The sequence below is a fragment of the Sorex araneus genome, chromosome 5 (genome assembly GCF_027595985.1).
Source record: "Sorex araneus isolate mSorAra2 chromosome 5, mSorAra2.pri, whole genome shotgun sequence".
Taxonomy (NCBI): Eukaryota; Metazoa; Chordata; class Mammalia; order Eulipotyphla; family Soricidae; genus Sorex; species Sorex araneus.
In genome coordinates, this window is record NC_073306.1 from 211,303,942 (window position 1) to 211,323,380 (window position 19,439).

At 41.8% G+C, this 19,439-nt stretch overlaps 1 protein-coding gene across 1 annotated transcript in view; it reads left to right on the top strand.

The window, feature by feature from the left end:
* LOC129404906 (multimerin-1-like) overlaps positions 1-19,439 on the top strand; it is a 33,988-nt gene that overhangs the window by 5,449 nt on the left and 9,100 nt on the right. Inside the window, exons 2-4 of the mRNA XM_055139281.1 lie at positions 3,986-4,093; positions 5,786-5,959; positions 12,124-14,112. Of these exons, the coding sequence (XP_054995256.1) occupies positions 3,986-4,093; positions 5,786-5,959; positions 12,124-14,112 (2,271 nt within the window). The remainder of the gene's footprint in view (positions 1-3,985; positions 4,094-5,785; positions 5,960-12,123; positions 14,113-19,439) is intronic.

Below are 19,439 nucleotides of genomic sequence, written 5' to 3' on the forward strand. Positions count from 1 at the left end.
AGCTCGCGCAGCCGCTGTTGCAGATTTTGGATTTCTGATATTTTAGTAACTAAGCCCAGAGAGATTTCTGCCAGAAGTCGCGTCACTGCAAGCATGTACCTCTGGTTAGTGGCTCTATAAGATGGTGGTTGCCACGTGGCCACCACCACCTCGGGAAGAAAAGGCTGAGAGAGAAAAACCTTCCCCCTCCCGGGGCGGCATGGGGTCGTAGCTCAGCTCACAGTCTAGATGCATTTCTGTAAGAAGCCGCTGGGTGCCAAAATGGTTAGTAGGCCTCTGGGGTCACGGTCTTTTGGGAGCAGAGGAGCCGTTTCCTGTGCGGCCGCTCTGGGTCTACTGCCATGATTATTTCTTTGTCTCAGGACTATAATTCTCTCTCCCTGCTTCTCCCTAAAACAATCCACTTCAAAAGAACTCTCAGAGGAAACAGAAGTTCAGTGTGCAGTCATCAAGGCAGTTTTGTCATGTAACTTTTGAAGTCTTTTGTAATTTATATTTTCTTTTAAATCTGTCTTTTAAAAAAATGGAGAAATTTTCATTTATCTTATTTCACACTCACACAGAATATTTCCACAATTGTGGGGTAAACCAGCAAGGTACAACAAAATGGCTTTCAATCAAAACTTCAGTGCTTTATTCTGGTTAATAATCACTATTTTTTTTATCCCTTTCAATATCTTTCTTCCTGACAGGTTACTTTACTTTATTTACTTCCTTTCCTCCCACTTGTCACTGATTTTCATTTCTTTTTCTGGTTTTCTTGGTTTATATTTATAATCCACTGATTTTTTTCTAGTATTTCATTTTCTATTCCCTTGTCTATAATACAGTAACGATTCCCCCAGACTGTCAATAAAAATTATTTGAAATTCTTTTGGCCCTAAGGCAAATAGAAAATTATACTTTAATGCTTTCCATATCCTATCTTTCTTTTACTGACATGTTATCTCTGAACCGCGTTGTTTCATTTCTTAGACATTCAGGATCTTGCCCAGACTAGGTTACAAAGAGGTGATTTGATGAAGGAAGCCCACTCAAATCTGATCCTAAAGGATTTCAAAGTCTGAATGTATTAGTGTGTGTTTGCGACTCTGCTTTCTCAGTGGAAGATACCAAGTGAAATGCACTTTTAAATCTCCATATGAACATACAGGATATAATATTTTATAAAGAGATGAAGACATGATTTCATTATAATATAATAGTGTGATTTAAAAATAGTTCCTTATTGGGGCTTGAGTAATAGTACAGCAGGTAGGGCATTTGCTTTGCATGTAACCTAACCAGGTTCAATCCCTGGCATCCCATATGGTTCCCCAAGCACCACCAGGAGTGGTTCCTGAGCGCAGAGCCAGGAGTGACCTCTGAGCATTGCTGGGTGTGACCCAAACAAACAAACAAACAAACAAAACCCTTCTTTATTATTTATAACTAAGTTCAGAAAAATACTTTGAGTCCTCTGTGTATGGTGCTGCTGTAAGATCACTCCACTTTAGCAAGTGACTGAACTAATGTCCCCTCTTGCTATGAGAATGGGGTGAGAAGGGGCATAGGCTGTCTTCAAACCTTTGCCAGTTAATGTGGCAATGTCAATTAGTATAAAATCAAGATCGATAAATAAGAATATATTAAATTTTATTTTCTTAATTTAGTGTCTAATTGATCACATATTATGAACTATATAACATAAACTCATAATGAAAATGACTCATCAGATTACCATAATGATTTCTAAACAGCTTATTAATTTCCTTCAATTATTGGTGTGTGCGTTCTATTGATGGGAACCACACATCCAGATGCCCCTCTCAGAGCGGGAAATTAACAGAGGGAGCTGCCTCGACCTCCCCTGGTGATTTCTCCGTCCTGTTCGAAGCTGCCGGGTGACAGGTATACGTGTTCGAATCCCCAAGGAAGCTGATAGGAAGAAAGCAAACCCCCAGTGTTTCAAGATTGCAGGTGCTTGGGAACAAACTGCTGAAAAAACACTCCTCTAGCAGAAAAGGGGGAAACCGTGACATGTTAATGACAGCAAAGGAAGCCTGAATAGTCTCCAGTCTGACGACTCTACCTGTCAGCCACAGAGGAAGTTCGTTTTCCCTGTGCCCGAACCCGGCTTCCAGGTGGTGCGAAGGTGTGTGCTAGAGGGACCAGCTCTTGGTTGTCTCTGCACCTGGCTCAGAGACGTAAGCGATTGGAAAACGGAAGGGCTGTGGGCCTGTTAACCCCACTGGCTCCTTTTGCAGGAGTATGTACAGAGTTGATCCCGAGCACCCGCCCCTGTTAAGGGGGACAGGGACCGCGGCGGGCGGGAGCTGCCCAGGACGCGTCCGCTGGTCCTGCAGCGGTGATGCGCACCCGAAATTGCACCCGGGGACCTGTGCGAGCCCAGATCTCTGCTCCAAAGTGGGGTCGATTAGCGGCTCGCTGGGGGCCAGAGGGATAGCGCGGGGGTGCAGGTGCTGAGCCTGGGTCCGCTCTCCGCCCTGCATTTGGGCCCCGTGCGGGGCCGGGCGTGGGGTCCCCACGTAATAAAGCTGAGACGTCGAGAAGGGGCACCCGGGGCCGTACTTCTGAGCGCTCCCGGCGAGCACTGAGTGCTCCGAGACTGTCCTTCACGCCGCTTGCTGACGGAGGTGGAGGCTTCAGCTGCCAGAAAGATCCTTCCTCCATGTCGAAGGACGAAAGCTGATGAAAACGTGCAATTTCAATAGCATTTTTTGGGTTTTTTTGAATTTAGGGTATTAGAACCTTTTTTTAGGGCTTATCAAAAATGAGCAATTTCAACCAATTATCACTGCTTCTAAAATTAGGTATACTTCTCCTCAGGCTGTGGGTTATTTTCTTCCACCAAATAAATAAACAAGTAGACAGGAGTACCTGTAAAATGGTGGAAGAAATAATCAAAACAAAACCATTAAAAAACCTTGACTATGGATAGGAATTCGATAGTTTAGCTCACAACCCTGAAGAAGAGCACTGCAAAATTCTGTTACAACAGAGACTACATCAAATGAATGTCACATGTATTTTCTATGGGGTAGGCCCACTTCAGTGTTATCTCCACGGCCATATGTGCCAAAGGTGTCAGAGGACAGTTTCATTGGCACCTAATTTCACATGGGCCGAAACACAGCCAGGCACGAAACACTTGCTTTCTCTGACATGCGAACTTCAATGGACTAATTTGTCCATTATAAATCTGCAAATCACGGACATGCGTCACTTAACGTTTTCTATATTTTTAAACAAATATTCTCTCCCAATTGTTTTCCACAGTAACTTTTTTTTCATTCTCACTTAAAACATTACTTAAATCATGGGAAATGAGAAGGGATTCCTTACCAGAAGGCATTGATTTCCTATTTTTCTGAAATGTCACTGCTTTTACCCAACGGTGACCCTACGACCAGCTCTATCCTGCTACTCTCATTTCATTCCATTTTGAGCCCCTGCCTTTCTTTACAATCTTGGAACTGCTCATTTAAATGGCATTACGACTCAAACAGATGTTCTTCCCGGAGGAAACTGTAGTTCTCTCTCCCTTATTTTCCAGTCGGCCCCAGCTGGAAATTGCATTGTTAAACAAGCAACTTGGGTGACAATTCAGTTCCAAAGCAGAAATTGCACTTAACACGGCCGGTTTGAGAGGCTCCCCCTCAATTATGTCAGCAATTTCAGTCCGCTAGTTCGCAGGGACCCACCAAACTACCATCCATTTTCACCTACCCGAGAACTGAATATATGCATATATATATATACATATATATATTTTTTTCCTCAAACAGATTAGGAGCTGGCTATTCCAGCACCAGTGTGGTAGCGGGTTGCCATGCAGATGTGGTTGGCGCCGCTGATTCTCCAATCAGGGCAGGGCATCATGCTCCAGCGCCCCGGAAAATGAGTGTCAGCTCTCGATGACCCGGGCCTGGGGGAGGGGCAGGCGGCCGGCGGCCTCACCGCCTTCTCTTTTGCTTCTGTCCAGTCCAGGAGCAGCATCAGCTGATACACAGCGCCCAGGCGGAGAGTCACGCAGCTGTTGTCCAGGGGACGGAGGAGCAGAAGCAGCGACAGCAGGACTGCGATGACCCAGGTCACCACCGTAATTGCTACCACCCCACCCCAGTGATTGCCAACCGCCGCTAATGACCGTTCTCCAAACAAGAAGTCCTGTGGCCGTCAAGGGTCTGAAGGGGGACACGGCCAGAGTTCTTGGTGTCCTCTTGCTTGCATGAGGAACTGCAGGTGCCTGGGCTAATGGGGCTGGCAGGAGGCTCCTCAAGGAGAGTGAAAACACGTCAGGAAATCACAGGTTTCTCAGATAAAATCAAAAAAGCTTTTGTCCTTCAAGGGCTGCAATCACAAGAGAGAATGGACACAGAAAGAATGACCTGATCCTTGTAAGGGGCCTCGAGGCCCTTTGGCACTGACTTGTTGGGAAAAATTAAGTGGTATTGATTACTGCCCAGGTGAAATAGCTGTGACTCAGAAAATCAACAAGAATCTGTGTTGATCCAAATCAGGCATGGTACATATATTTTCATGCCTCGTCATAAATCCTTTACCATTTCTTACCTGCCTCTTAGAAATGTCAGGTTGGTCACTGCAAAAAATCATCTGACGGTGACCTCTTGCCAGCTATGCAAATGAAGGCAGGCAAATTAAGGAACCTGCTGAAGGGAGCTCTTTTACAGAAGCAGGGGAACCCATTTTAGCACCGTACCCTAATTTTTCAAGAACCTGAATTCAGTGTTATTGAAGTGTATATTAAAAGCACAAAAACCAGTATTGCCATTTGAAGTGATTCAAGCTAAAAGAATCTCATTATCTTTAAATCTCACTATCTCTCGTTTTAAAAAAATCTTAGGGACCAGAGAAGTAAGGTGCTTGCCTTTCATGTAGCTAACAACTGATCCCAGAGCCAGGTATGGTACTCTGACACTGCGGGAGTAATCCCTGAGCACTTCCAGGTATGAGCCTCAAGCCCAAAAAGAGCAAGAGGGAGAGAGAGAGAGAGAAAGAAAGAAAGAAAAAATGAAAGAAAGAAAGAAAGAAAGAAAGAAAGAAAGAAAGAAAGAAAGAAAGAAAGAAAGAAAGAAAGAAAGAAAGAAAGAAAGAAAAAAGAAAAAATCCCAGGATGGAAATAAAAGTTTTCAGAATATACACAACTATAGCTGTATTATGCATGTTTACTTTTATGCATATATACATATATTTACATATGTTTAGCCAAAGCAATAGATTTGAAATCAGATGAGGCCTTAGCTCTTATTCTCAAGCAAATTATCTTGGTTTGCTTTGTGTGAGAATAGAGTTCACACCTGGTGATGCTCAGGGGTTACTCCTGTCTCTTCACTCAGAAACTATTCTTGACAGTGCTCAGGTGACCATAAGGGATGCTGGGGATTGAACCTGGGTCAGTGCATGCAAGGCAAGTGCCCCCGCCCCTCTGCCCCTCGTACTATCACCTGGGCCCTGTCTGGGGTTTCTGACCATTGTTTTCCTCTGTTGAGGGTATCACAGTAACTATTTGAAATCAGGGGAAAACAGATTAAAGATTTGGGGCAAAGTTGAAATGTTTTTAAAAATCAAAGATATTATAACACTTACCAAAATTAATTTGTGCCTATATACAGGACAAATCTATGTCACCATTTCCTCAGTGACTTGTACACTTTCAAATACATCGTGCAAACATGAGTTTTGCACCTTTGAATTCTTTCATGAGAGCGAATAGTTTGCACCAGGCATATATTTCATCTTCACCATTGTCCTTCTTCTGCAGCAGTGACACGAAAAATAACCGAGCAGCTGAGCCACCAGGCAGTGAGACTGAGCCTTCTGCAGAAGGAGATTGACAACATCTCCCTGGCTGTGAGTGAGGTAAAGAATACGCACTCCTCCCTGGAAGAAAAAATCAACGAGGACAAAGGCGGGGAATTTCAGCATTTTCTGAAAGGTAAAGGTAAAGCAAGTCACTCGATCAGTTGAGACACAAGACAGACAACTTACTCATCTCCTCAGACATGTTGTGTATGCACTGCAGGGAGCTTGCTATAGAAAAGTAACATATTTTTTCACAGGGTGTTCTTTAGTGGTGGGGTCTGGGCCACTCCCAGTGATGCTCAGGGGTTGCTTCTGGCTCTGCACTCAGTAAGTACTTCTGGTGGGCTTGGGAGACAATGTGAGCCATGCAAGATAAACGCCCTAACCACTGTATGATTACTCTGACCACTCATAGAATATTTTTAATTCATTCAATGTCTTAAATGATTTGAATACTCTACTTTTTTGTAGTAGGTTTTTGAGTATCTCATTTGATTCATTCACATTGTGTACCTAGTTGCCGTCTGACGTATTAAAGTGAGCTGTGCTTGACTTTGCTTGGTTACGGTTCATAGCTCAAGGGGACACTGGTGGAGTGTATTGTGTTGGCACATCGTACACGTCAAACTATCACTAACAGTAATGTCAATCCTGGTGTTTCAATAAAAACTGGAATAAGTAGGAATAGTGGTGAAGTAAATGGGTACCAATTAAGGCAGCTAGATGCATGGATATCTTAATTATATTGAAAGAATCATTGAGGATAAATCTTGACCATTATTATTTCAGAAGTTTGCTCTTGGAGTATAATTAATAAAATATGTTCTAGAACCCTCTCAGGTTGGAAAAAAAGTAACTTCTTTATGCATGCCAATCAAGTTTGCCTGAATTTTGTGGAGCAGCAGAGGGCTAAGCAATATTACAAAGGAGGATGCTGGTTTTGCATGAGGTGACCTGGGTTCAGTCCCCATATGGTTACTGAGCCCCGCCAGGAGTGATCTCTGGGCTCAGTTCTGTTGATGCACTTGGCCCCCAGATAACCGAGACAATCTTCCAGTTACTTCCCTAGAGCACAGCTGCCAGGCCTTGTGCCACAGTAGCCGATGTACTCACAGCTCCAAAGACCCGAGGGCAGGTCTAAGGTGGGAAGGCCCCTTCCTGCCCACACCAGCAGAGTGAGCGGTACCCAGGGTGATGGCCACGCTGGCCATGAAGCACAGCAGACTGCTAGGCAGTTCCAGCAGGTCAATACAAGGCTAATCTTCTATCCTTATAGAAGAGTATATAATTGCCGTCCAGTAAATATTCTAGAAGGATCATCTATCTCAACTGGGAAGATTTTTTTGATCTAAAAGACTTTAGGACTTTTTTTTTTTTCTTTTTGGATCAGACCCAGTGATGTACAAGGGTTATTCCTGGCTCTGCACTCAGGAATTCCTCCTGGCGGTGCTCGGGGGACCATATGGGATGCTGGGAACCAAACCCGGGTTGGCCGCGATAGTACGCCCTATCTACTGTACTATCGCTCCAGCCCCAACTTTAGGACTTTTTGTTCTGGGCAGGAACTGTGCTTCATAGGATTCACTGAGTTTATTGTTAAACTCACGGGATTTACTGTATGCTTCAAATTTCAGGATTACTGGTCTCTTTTGCTTTGTTTCATATGTTTATAAAATGTTCTCTGTATGGCCTTTTTGTGTGTCATACACGTTTTATTTTTAGCTCTATTTTTCATTGGTGTTTTATAGTAAAAGGTTTTTTTTTTTTTTTAAGTTGAAGTCTCTGTAACATCTAACAGGACATGGAAAACTATAATTTTTTAACCATGTAAAAACTGATCACATTAAACCATTGATAAAAGACCATATTGAGCATATAAACCTGTCCTATGACCAGAGCTCATACATAGGAATCATAGGGGAACACAACTTTCCTGGAGTAATAATAGAACAAAGAAGTCAAACAGAGATAATATGTAATTTATTAGACTACTATAGTAAATTTTGGGGGAATTTTTAGCACAATATGAGAGAATTAACCTATCAATTGCGCTATTTGAAAATCTAGCACTGACAAAGGAAAAATCCAACAATGCTGACCACCAAGAGCAACGCTCCTTCCCAAAACACAGAAAACAAAATCAATTATTAGACCCAGAGAGCCCATTGTTAAGGATTCAAGTTTTTTAATTTTTTTCACCATCTTTATTGAAGTACTGTGATTCACAATAGTTAATGACAGTTTGAGGCGTAAATTGTTCCGACACTTCACTGCATTCAGCAGCAGGGTCCCTGCTCCCCTCACCCTGTCCCGCCCCCACCCCCCCCCCCGCATTGCCCCCGCCCCCAGGGGAACTCAATCCTGTAGTTCAGTTGTGCAGAATCCCACCAACCCGTCACCAACAACGCGCCCCCAACCCCCCACCACTGCCCTCACCATCGCTTCCTGTCTGGTCTCAGTCCCCTCTGTTTGGTAGTTAATTTTGTATCCCAATATTCGTATGAGCAGAGACTTCTCACCTATCCAGAAAAACACTTTTCTGGCAGACCACGGATATCCCTTCTTCACCGTCTAACCCAAGGTGAGAAACCACCGCTTCTTCCCTGCCAGTAGCCATGGGAACTGCGAAATCAAATGTCCCGACTCCTAAAAGATTTTGAATTTTCTAAATTAGCCATATGTTCATGCGCCAACAAATCTGATATCAAGCATGTCTGAGAAGCTCACAACTGTTACACTGTTTTCCAAGAAGCAGAAACAGATGATTCTCAATGAAATAAAACTGAGTTAAGATGATGTACTCAGTTATTATACAAAACATTTTGATATATTATTGTGAAGTATATTTCTATATGAATGTTTCTTTAAACGAAGTGTAGAAGTTTTTATCTGAAAAGGTTCTTATTCTAAAACAAGTTTTTTTAACTTGTTAAAACTAGTAGAATACTGGCTGGAGCGAGAGTTCAGCAGGGAGGGCATTTGCTTGGCACGGAGCCCGTTTGAGTTGGATTTCCTGGTATCCCATAGGGTCCCCCGAGCACCTCCAGGAGTAATTCCTGAGTGCAGAGCCAGGAGTAGCGCCTGAGCATCACCGGGTGTGACCCAAACCCCCCCCCCCATGACACTATTGTGAATGTGCCCCACCTAAGTTTTCTATTTTGCAGACTAGATTTTTCAAACTACAGAGCAATTCCCATTTTCTGCTCCCATTGTTTAGTTTCTTCCCTGTTACTTAGCTCAGGAGTCCAGACTACTCTCTATTTCAGTGTCAGTTTTATTCCATCATTTTTATCCTGACGTTCACACCATACACTCTAAGGTGCATGCGAGCACCCCAGTTCCGTCTCAGCACCCCGTGGTCCCCACAAACACCACCAGAACACAGCAAGTTTTCCTGATCCCCTAACCCAACACACACCAAAAGAGAGAGTGCTCAATACTCAGTAATACTTGTTGAATACATCATTAATGGTTAAGTGCCAAGGGAATTTAATAAAATAAAAGCACGTTAGAGCTAGAGAGATAGTAGGTGGGCTCAGCATTTGCCTAAAACACACACAACCCACTTCAATCCCAGCAGCCCATCCGGTCTCCTGATCACCTCCAGGAGAGATCCCTGAGCTCAGAGCCAGGAGTAAGGACTTAGCATAGTCAGGTACAGCACCCAAACAAAACAAAGATGCTTTCGAACTTTCTGACTCATGCTTTACAAACTAGTACCATTTCAGTATACTATTTGTTAGTTATGACTAGTTAGTTTAGCTTCTCCTCAGTAATTTTGTACTTTGTGTCATTGATTAGTATTCTAAACTTCACATTTCATATTTTATATTATATAAAAACTGATTTTCACCTGTATTTTTTGTAGTTTTAAATATATTTATTTCAACTAAGCTTAGATATATAATGTTCCTTCTTTCTACATTTAGCAGTACTGATCTTTATGATCTAGAATTTCTAAGGAAATATTTGTCTATAGAAACTATATTTATAACTTTGTACCAGGTTATTTAATAATAAGGTATTAAGGCAATATTTCATTCCCCCGGGTATAACTTCTCTTCTCAATATTGTTTTTATAAGCCTCTCATGCATGTCAAATACTTTTAACATCTTGCTCATAAAACTGTTATTTTTATAAAAACTGATATTTTAAGAATATAAATTTTGAGGGGCTGGAGAGATTGTACAGCAGGTGGGGCCTTCACCTTGCACAAGGCCAACCTGGGTTCCAACCCTGCCATCCCATATGATCCCCAAGCACTGCCTGGTGGATTTCCTGAATGCAGAGTCAGGAGTAAGCCCTGAGTAGCAAATGGTGTTCCCCAACCCCCGTCTCCAAATAATCCTGCTTTTTTTGAGGAGGGGGTCACACCCAGCGATGCACAGGGGTTACTCCTGACTCATGCATTCAGGAATCACTCCTGGCGGTGCTCGGGGGACCATATGGGATGCTGGGAATTGAACCCGGGTCAGCCACATGCAAGGCAAACGCCCTACCCGCTGTGCTATTGCTCCAGCCCCCAATAATCCTGCTTCTGAAGGGATTACATAGTTAGCCATTACTCATCTGGTGATGGCCATAGCCCGTTGTGCAGAACCTCTTATTTTAGAATGTTTCATTCACATCACGGTTTTATATTATAGTCATTAGAAACATTCTGGATTTGGATGAATATAACCTTTCTGAGTTTTAGTTCTCTGTCGTATAAAGTATAAATATACTTTAAGCATACATTTTTACCTCTTTTCTGGTTTGTGATGTAATAGGTTGGTTTTGGGGGAGAGAGAGGAGGTGCTCCCACAGTATTTGGGGGTGGGGAAAGCCCCCCAGCCTCCTTTGGTTGTTTCCTCTGGTACTTTGGGATCAAATCTGGGTCACCCAAACGAAGAACAACCGCAGATCATTAAGTTATCTTTCCGGACCATTTCACAGTCGGTTTGTTGATTTATTTATTGATTGATTTATTGATTTGTTGTGGGCCACACCCAGAAAGGCTCGGGGGTTACTCCTGGCTCTGCACTCATGAGTTACTTTTGGCAGTGCTTAGGGATCAAACCCAGGTTAGCCATGTGCAAGGGAAGTGCCTTACTCACTGTACCATCTCCTTGGCCCCATCCATAACAGTTTATAAAGCACACTTAAATATTCATTTACTATTCTGTGAGGGTCTACATAACTTCCCTTTCCCTTTTATTAAGATGTTACTTTTAGAGCTATATCCATAATTCTGGCTATGGTCAATCCATATTTCCTAATGTTGAAGATACTGGATTGCTACATTAAGGAGAGATTCTGCCTCTCTTGTTAAGGATCAGTTACTATGATAATCAAGATCTATCTTGAAAACTTATTTTTATTTGATGTCAACATTTTTTGACCCTCAAACTTCTTGTTATTACACCTTATTGTTGAATCTTGTGACTATTAATTCGTATAGCTCCTTATTCCCATTAAACTTGTACACTGTAGTAACTTTATTATATATTTTTAAACAGGGGCCACCCCAGTTCTGCTGATAGGAGGCAGAGGTGGGGCAAGTACCCCTCCCCACCATGCTTGCCCGTCACTGTGGGCTTGACTGTTCCGTGCTCAGGGCTGGCTGTGCTCAGGAGCCCCCAGGCCTAGACCCAGTGGTGTTTGGCAGGGCTGGGGCATGTCCATGCAAGGCCCAGGATCTCAAGGCCCAAACCAAACTAGTGTGTGCTCCAGTGCTTAGAAACTGTCTCCCCAGCCCACCTCATTGTTTTCTCACTGGGTCGAAATCCAAACTCTGAAACCCAATGACTAGAAACCTAACTGAGCAACCATGAACTAACACTGGGGATTTGACTGAGCCCTGACTCCTGGCCCTGAGCTCAGGGATGGCTCAGGGCACCGTCTGGGTGTCAAGGATCAAACCCGGGTCAGACTCATAGAAGGCAAGAGCCTTACCCTCTGCACTGTCTCTCCATCTACCGAGTCATTTCTTCTTATACAAGAAAGAGGTTAAACCTAGAATTATAGAACTTGGCTTTATTAACTGAAGTTAGTAGCAGTTTCTTCTTGTCTTTTATACAGAGAGCCATAGTTTTATAGTCTACATCACAATTTCTTTCTCTTCTCAGCAATATGCATTAGGAAGATAATCACTTTCTATGAATAATGGTATTTTTAAAAATTTCCTAAGTATTGTCAAGATGTACTTATGATTACATGCTATTGCTTGATCTAAAAGCTTGTGTCTTTCTAGAGACAGCTAAAATCATATATAATTAAAATAATTTCTCAATTTTGTTTATTATATGTCTCCCTAGGTCTAAAATCCAAAAGTCTTAATGATCTAGTAAGAGACATAGTGAGAGAACAATTCCAAACTTTTCAAACTGACACACAAGAGACTGTGGCACAGCTCTTCAAAACTGTTTCATGGTTATCAGAAGAACTTGAAAGCACCAGGCAAACAATTCGACAAGTTAATGAATCTGTGGTTTCCATAGCAGTTCAGCAAAAGGCTCTAATAATGCAAGAAAATAAACCCATTTTAACCGATATACTAGATTTAAAGAAAAATGTTGTGAATATAAGACAAGAAATGAATTTTACCTGTGAGAAGCCTATTAAAGAACTAGAAGCAAAACAGATGCATTTAGAAAATGCTCTAGAACAGGAACATTTACGGAGCATTTTGTATCACGAATCCTTCAATAAGACGCTGTCTGACATGAAGGAGGGTTATGGTCATCTTTCATCAACTGAACAAATGTCAGAGCAGAAGAGTGTTCTGGGAATGGAATCAGTTGGTGAGGGTGTCTCTGAGGACTTGTCTACTCTACATGAGAAGATACAGAGGCAGGACTTGAGGATGTCACAATTGTTTGATGATTTACAGGTCCAAGACAGCAAGATTGACAACCTCACCATCTCTTTGGAGATGAAGAAAGAATCCGTCAGGAGTGAATGGGAAAACATGCTATCCAAGCACAGAAGTGATCTGGAAATGCAAATTAGGGAAGCAGAAGACAATGTGCAAATTTTAAACCAAACTTTGGTTGAGGTTGTCTTCCCGATGGACAAGAAGATGGATAAAATGAAAGAGCAAATAAATGATTTGATTTATGATATGGAGATTCTTCAACCTCTTCTTGAGGAAGGACCATCTCTTAAACAAAGAATAACAAACGGACAATCCAAAGAAGATGTAGTTACAAAGAAAAAGTTGGACAATCTGACTGGTGCTGTGAATACTCTAAATTTTCTTCTCAAAGAACTTACAAAAAACCACAACTTGCTTAGAAGTGAAGTACAGAGTCGAAGTTATTCCTTAGACAGACGTATCGATGAATATGCCTCAGAAATGGAAGATGGTCTGAATAAAACAATGACAATTATAAATAATGCTATTGATTTCATTCAAGATAACTATGTGTTAAAAGAGACTTTCAGTACAATAGAGATTAATTCTGGGGTTCATCATGATTGTAACCAAAATATGAAAACTATTTTGACATTTATTTCTCAATTCCAGCATCTGAATGATTCTATTGAGATTTTGATCAATGATAATCAACGGTACAGCTTCGTCTTGCAAGTGGCCAAAGCCCTTGCAGATATTCCTAAAGATGAGAAACTAGGTGGGTTCAGTTTTCAAAAGATTCATCAAATGTTGAATGAAACGACTTCCCAGGTGATAAAATATCAGCAAAATGTGAGTCATTTGGAGGAAATAGTACACTCAGCCTCAAAGAACTCAACAAAGTTTGAAACGAGATTACAAGACATTGAGTCTAAGCTGACGAAAATGCTCATACCTTATTATGTTTCGCTGAAAAAAGGCGGTGAGGCTACAAAAGAGAAAGACCAGGCTCTTCAGCTGCAGGTGTTAAGTTCCAGATTTAAGGCACTGGAAGCGAAATCCATTTATCTTTCAATGAATCTCTCTTTGCTTAACAAAACCGTCCACGAAACTCTGATGATGTGCCATGATGTTTCTGCACAGACATCAGAACTGAATGCTACCATCCCTAAGTGGATAAAAGGCTCCCTAACAGACATCCAACTTTTCCAGAAAGATATGAGGGAATTTGTGGAATCAATCATTGAAATGAAAACTCAAGTTGTTCTATCTAACTTAACTTGGTATGTAAATCGATCATTGTCTAGCAGCCTCGCCAACCCTGTCAAGTTCCAAAAGCAATTCAAACCATTCATGAAGAAATCAATTACGCCGAAGAAACCAATGGCGAATTTTACTAACATCTTAACTGGTCGGGCTCAAAGGAACACAAATGACATTCAATTTCCTGGTAAGTTACTCCTTCTAAGCTTTCAATCTTTCTTTATATTTTCTTTCTTTATTCATTTTGGGTCTGGGGCCCACTCAGCAGTGCTCAGGTGCTGTGAATTCGGTCTGATTACTCCTGGATAAGCACTCAGGGATCGTTCCTGGTGGTGCTTGGGGAACCATATAGAATGCCAGGAATTGAATCCAGGTTGGCTGTGTGCAAAGCAAGCGCCCTAACCACTGTGCAACCACTCTGGCCACCATTGATCTCTTTTTATTTAAATAATATTTTATAGATCTATAGCAAGACCATAAATATGAGTGCTTTAATGAACCTGAATGTTCAGGTCATTCACACAGCAGTGATATATTATTGGAATCTAATTTTATCTTTTGAATTTAGACATCACGTTAAGTACAAACAGTGTTTATCTACATGTTTTTAAGCTTTGTTTTCTGTCAGAATCATGACAAAACTATCAAATTTGCCCCTGTAGGATGTTTTTCTTTGCATACATCATTAAAAAATCAATTATCAGTGAGCTCCTGATACATTATTTAAAAGAAAAGTTTGGTATGCAATAGGAATTAAATTTATATCTGCTGAATGACTGATTACGTGATGATATATAAGTGAACAGGAACTAGAATTGATTTGGTCCTAGGAGACCGTGAATAGCCACCGAAGCATCTTAGTCTATTCTAGCTATAACGAAGCATCACTGACTGAGCAGCGTAGAAACAGTCAAAATTTATTTCTCACCATCTGGAGGCTGGAGTCTAAAATCTTGGTGCCAGTCTGAATGTTTCTGATGAGAATGTTCTCCCTGATTCGTAGCCAGTGCCTGGCACGCAAAGCGGCAGAGGGTCTCTCTGGAAACTCTTTTGTGAAACTACTAACCCAAGTTTTGAAATCTCTACCCTCATGGCACCTTTCAAAAGCTCTCCTTCCCTTCAGAAGCTTTGAGAATTGGGTGTGTGGGGGGGGGGGGGGGGCACACATAAGGTGATCGCACCGACACCTTTCGGTCTGATTCTGTAAAGATCTTTGAACATTGGAAGCAGGAATGATCGAGCTGTCTCTTAGAAACCTGACAAAAGTTGAAGTATATGCTCTGAGTATGGGGGATATATTTGGAAAAACCAGTAAGAACATTAATAAATGGATCGTGGCAAGAGAAATGCCAGCCACATCTAGGGAAGAGGAATCTGAGATAGAGACAGATGTGAACAAGTAAAACACACAAAAACCAAAACAAAAAAACAAAAAAACTAGTGGATCTGAGATATGACACATCATGGTTCTGCTTCTCCTATTCCGGTCAATGTGAAAGCTTAAGTAGATATCTCCGCATCTCAGTTCCTCTCTGTTTAGTGACGTTATGGCAATAGATATCTGACTGAGATGATGAGTAAATTATGTCATCAATTGCATCCCTGTAAAAAACACAGTGGGCAGTTCACAGCCTGAAGGCAGCACTTCAGGAGGACACCTACAACATTCTAAGACTTTGAGTACGGGAAATAAACCCTAGTGGAGAGCACAAACGTGAGAGGAAAGAGCCACTCTGTGGAGCATGCGAAGTACTAACAATCTGTGTTAAAGAAGTGCCTGGAGGAGTGTGTTTGCCGTATCAGTAATGTGAAATAATATTTTGACAATGCAAAGAATAGCTACTCATTCTTACTATAAGAAATGGCCGTATTCCCCAGTATCCTACTAGATGTTATGCCCATTTCTTATTGACTCTATCCTAAATGGTGACTTTTCACATTTTGTTTATTTATTTTTACTTTATTTAAATACCATGGCTTATGTGGTTGTTCATAATACAGTTATTATGGGCCTTTGTTGTTCCAACACCAGCCCAGCCCTGAGTGACCGTCCCTCTGCCGTTGTCCCCCTCTTCCCAGCCACCCCCAACCCCCCCCCCCCCAGCAGACACACAATCATTTGTTTTATATTACTTGTTACAACCAAATGACTACAGTACTTCCGTAGAAAAAATTGTGAAAATTGTTATATCTTATCTTTGTCTGAGGACGTACTGAGCTATTCACTGTTAGTTGAGCCTTCTGTGTTATCGTTTTTTATTTGTTGGCTTCTAAGGAATGATAGCACAGCAGTAGGGCGTTCACCTTTCACGAGGCCGACCCAAGATCGATTCCTCTGCCCCTCTCAGAGAGCCTGGCAAGCTACCTAGAGTATCCTGCCCGCACAGCAGAGCGCTGGCAAGCTCCCCGTGGCGTATTCGATGTGCAAGAAACAGTAACAACAATTTTCACCGTGAGAGACGTTACTGATGCCCACTCGAACAAATTGATGAGCAATGGGATGACAGTGACAGTGACAGTGGCTTCTATGTCATTTTCTTGTCCACTTTGTTGTACCCCTAGTGGAATTTCAGTCCTCTGGAATTTGGAGGTATCTGAGAGCTTTAGGACCTGTAGAACCGGGATGCCTCTGCAGAGATTCTGGGTGAAACCGTGAAGCTAGGCCATAGGCCATTGGTGTGGAGGCAGCTGTGGCATGTGGGCACAAATGCCAGTAGGTGGAGAATGAGCCCACCTTCCTCCCCAAGGACACCTCAGAGTTTTCAGCCAGGCTGGCATCTTCTCGGAGATTTAAGTCATGAGTCAGAAGAGCAGGGCTGGTGGATGTCACACATTTTATTTTCAATATTTCTACAATTGAATAAGCCATAGCCATATTTAATCACTGAACTGAAATGCCTCTTGGCTGCTTACATTTTTATTTTTTTTGTCAAAATAGTTTTTATTGGAAGAAAAAGTTTAGAATGATGTGAGGAAAGAGAAAGAGCGAAAGATAAGTACTCGAGAGAGAACGTGGGCTTGTCCAGAGGGGAAAGCTGACTCTATGCTTTTAAGACCATGCACTTTTTCCTCCACATTAATCTAACTCCGGAGGAATGATATTTCCACATAAGACAAATCAGTTAAACTTATGGATTTCCAAGAGAAAGTAGGTTTGTCGATACCAGATATTCTTGTACTAATATTGTAAAGGAAACACAATGGAGTTTTCCTCGCACTATTTTAATCCGTGGTGTTCCTGTGGTCAGTGAAAATTAGTTTCAGTTAAACTCCACAGCACGTGCGCTCAAACACCAACTCAACCCTACCATGTCATATTTTTATCTTAAACAACAAAAAAAACCCCAAACCTGAATGTATGTAGTAAGCTTAAAACTTAAATTGTTTCAAAATTAACTGAAACAAAAGGTTTAATAGGGCATTAGACGTACTAAGCTTTTGAGGTACAAAGAATTCATATCAGGAACTCGTGATTGCACTTAGGTATTTATATAGCAATGGAATCGCCATTGGAGTTAATATGCTAGTAACTCAGTTTTGATGATTCATTTCAATGATGCCTTATACAAACATGTTCTTTTCCTTTATAGACCATAAGTGGAATTTTATAGCCAACCCACAAACATGAATAATTAAAAGTTTTAAAACCTTTTTCTCATTTAGATAACCAATAGCAATGTCAGGTTAATAAAGATCATTGGCTTAGTCTCACGATAGATAGTGAATAGTCTCAAGATAGATATTCTTGATAGACAAGACCAAGAATAAATGTTGGGGTCCCTTGAAGCAGGCATATTTAAGTGGTCCATCAGGGGGCTGACGTCTGATGATCCTCACTGAATAGCTGAACAGCAGTATCTCTAAATTCTAGACAAGGCAGTCAAACAAGTAGATTTGACTAGTTTTGCTACTGTTAGAAAAAGTGACTAGCAAAATAAACCACTTCCCTTGCTAGCTCATGTTATCTGAGTGTTGAAACACGTTGACAAGCTTGCTAAATTTGATTATTTCATGTGACCTATAATTTCTGTTGTATTAGAAATACTGTAATAACCTTGATCTTCACATAGGAATTATAGAAGTTGGTATCTCTTAATACTTATAATTAAACCAATCTTTCACTCGAACATATATTTTGAGTGTGAATTATAGATCTACATCTATTTATACATTAATATATTCATATTATAGCTGTTATGACTTGTAGAATAACTGAATTAGTACCACAACAGCCATTAAAACATTGTTTTTATAAATGAATCCTAACTTTGATAATTTCTTTGACTCAAATAACACATACTGTAACATATTGTTTTTACATCCTATGGGGTTTCTAGGGCTCAAAAATAATCCAAAAAGGAAAATTGCTCTTTAAAGATATGGTGTATACACTGCACACAGTTTTCCTAAGCAGGTGCATACGCGTTGCCTTGAGACTCTTTCTCAGTATTCTGTGTATTGTTTGCAATCTCTGGGAGATTCACAATGCTTGTGCTTCCCAGTTACGTCACTTGGGCTTTGGGATTGGACTAGAGCCATAGCACAGTGGGTAGGGCATTTGCCTTGCACTTGGCCAACCCCAGGTTCGATTCCTCTGCCCCTCTTGGAAAGTCAGGCAAGCTACCCGTGGCGTATTCAATATGCCAAAAACAGTAACGAGTCTCACAATGGAGACGTTAGTGGTGCCCGCTCGAGCAAATTGATGAACCATGGGATGACAGTACTACTGCACCCTGGGCACTGTCCAAACTATACCCTAAGTGTTAGTGCATTTCACAATACCTTCTGGAGCAGCTATCGTTGCTCTTATTTTTAAGGAGATGCGCTAAAGTCACCTTCCCAAAATCCTGCGTTAGTGTGTGACGGAGTCTGCCGCGGGCCTGCGGCCAGCCTGGCCCTGCCTGGCCCCTCTCCTCCCGACTGCTGGCACCTCTCTTCAGAGCCACGCAGCAGGCTCCTTTCGGAGTCGGGTCACTTTGAAACCTGTCACGTGGCTTGATGCTCTCAAGGTTTCATTTGCCAAGAGTCTAAACTCTGTCACCTGCTTCTGCCCTGACGATGAGGCGTAAAGGCGACTCTCTTCAACTGCGCTACTCTGTGTTGCTATTCAGTCGGCAGTTGCCATCGGAGCACCATCAGTAATTCAGTCTCTTCTTTAAGCTGAGCGGCAGAAGGGCGGGGCGCTGAGGCCGGGCCCTCCTCCTCTTCCCAGGCCTTCTCTGGTCATCCTGCCAGTGAAGGTTGCTCTGAGACGCCCTCTCCGAAGTTGCTGTTCTGGTTCAATTGCCAATAATTGATTTGTGTGGAAACAGTATTCCAGGAGCCACCAAGAGAGTGTATTTCTCCTTGGAAGATTTCCTTTGTGCAGCAGTTGGCAGCCTGACGTCATGAAGTGTCTCAGCATCCTACGGAAAATATGACTCCGACGGTGAAACAAATATATTTGAATTATTTTCCCAAGAGTTGCCAAATTTCTTGAACCCTTCTTAATGAATCAATGTTGTTCATAATTAT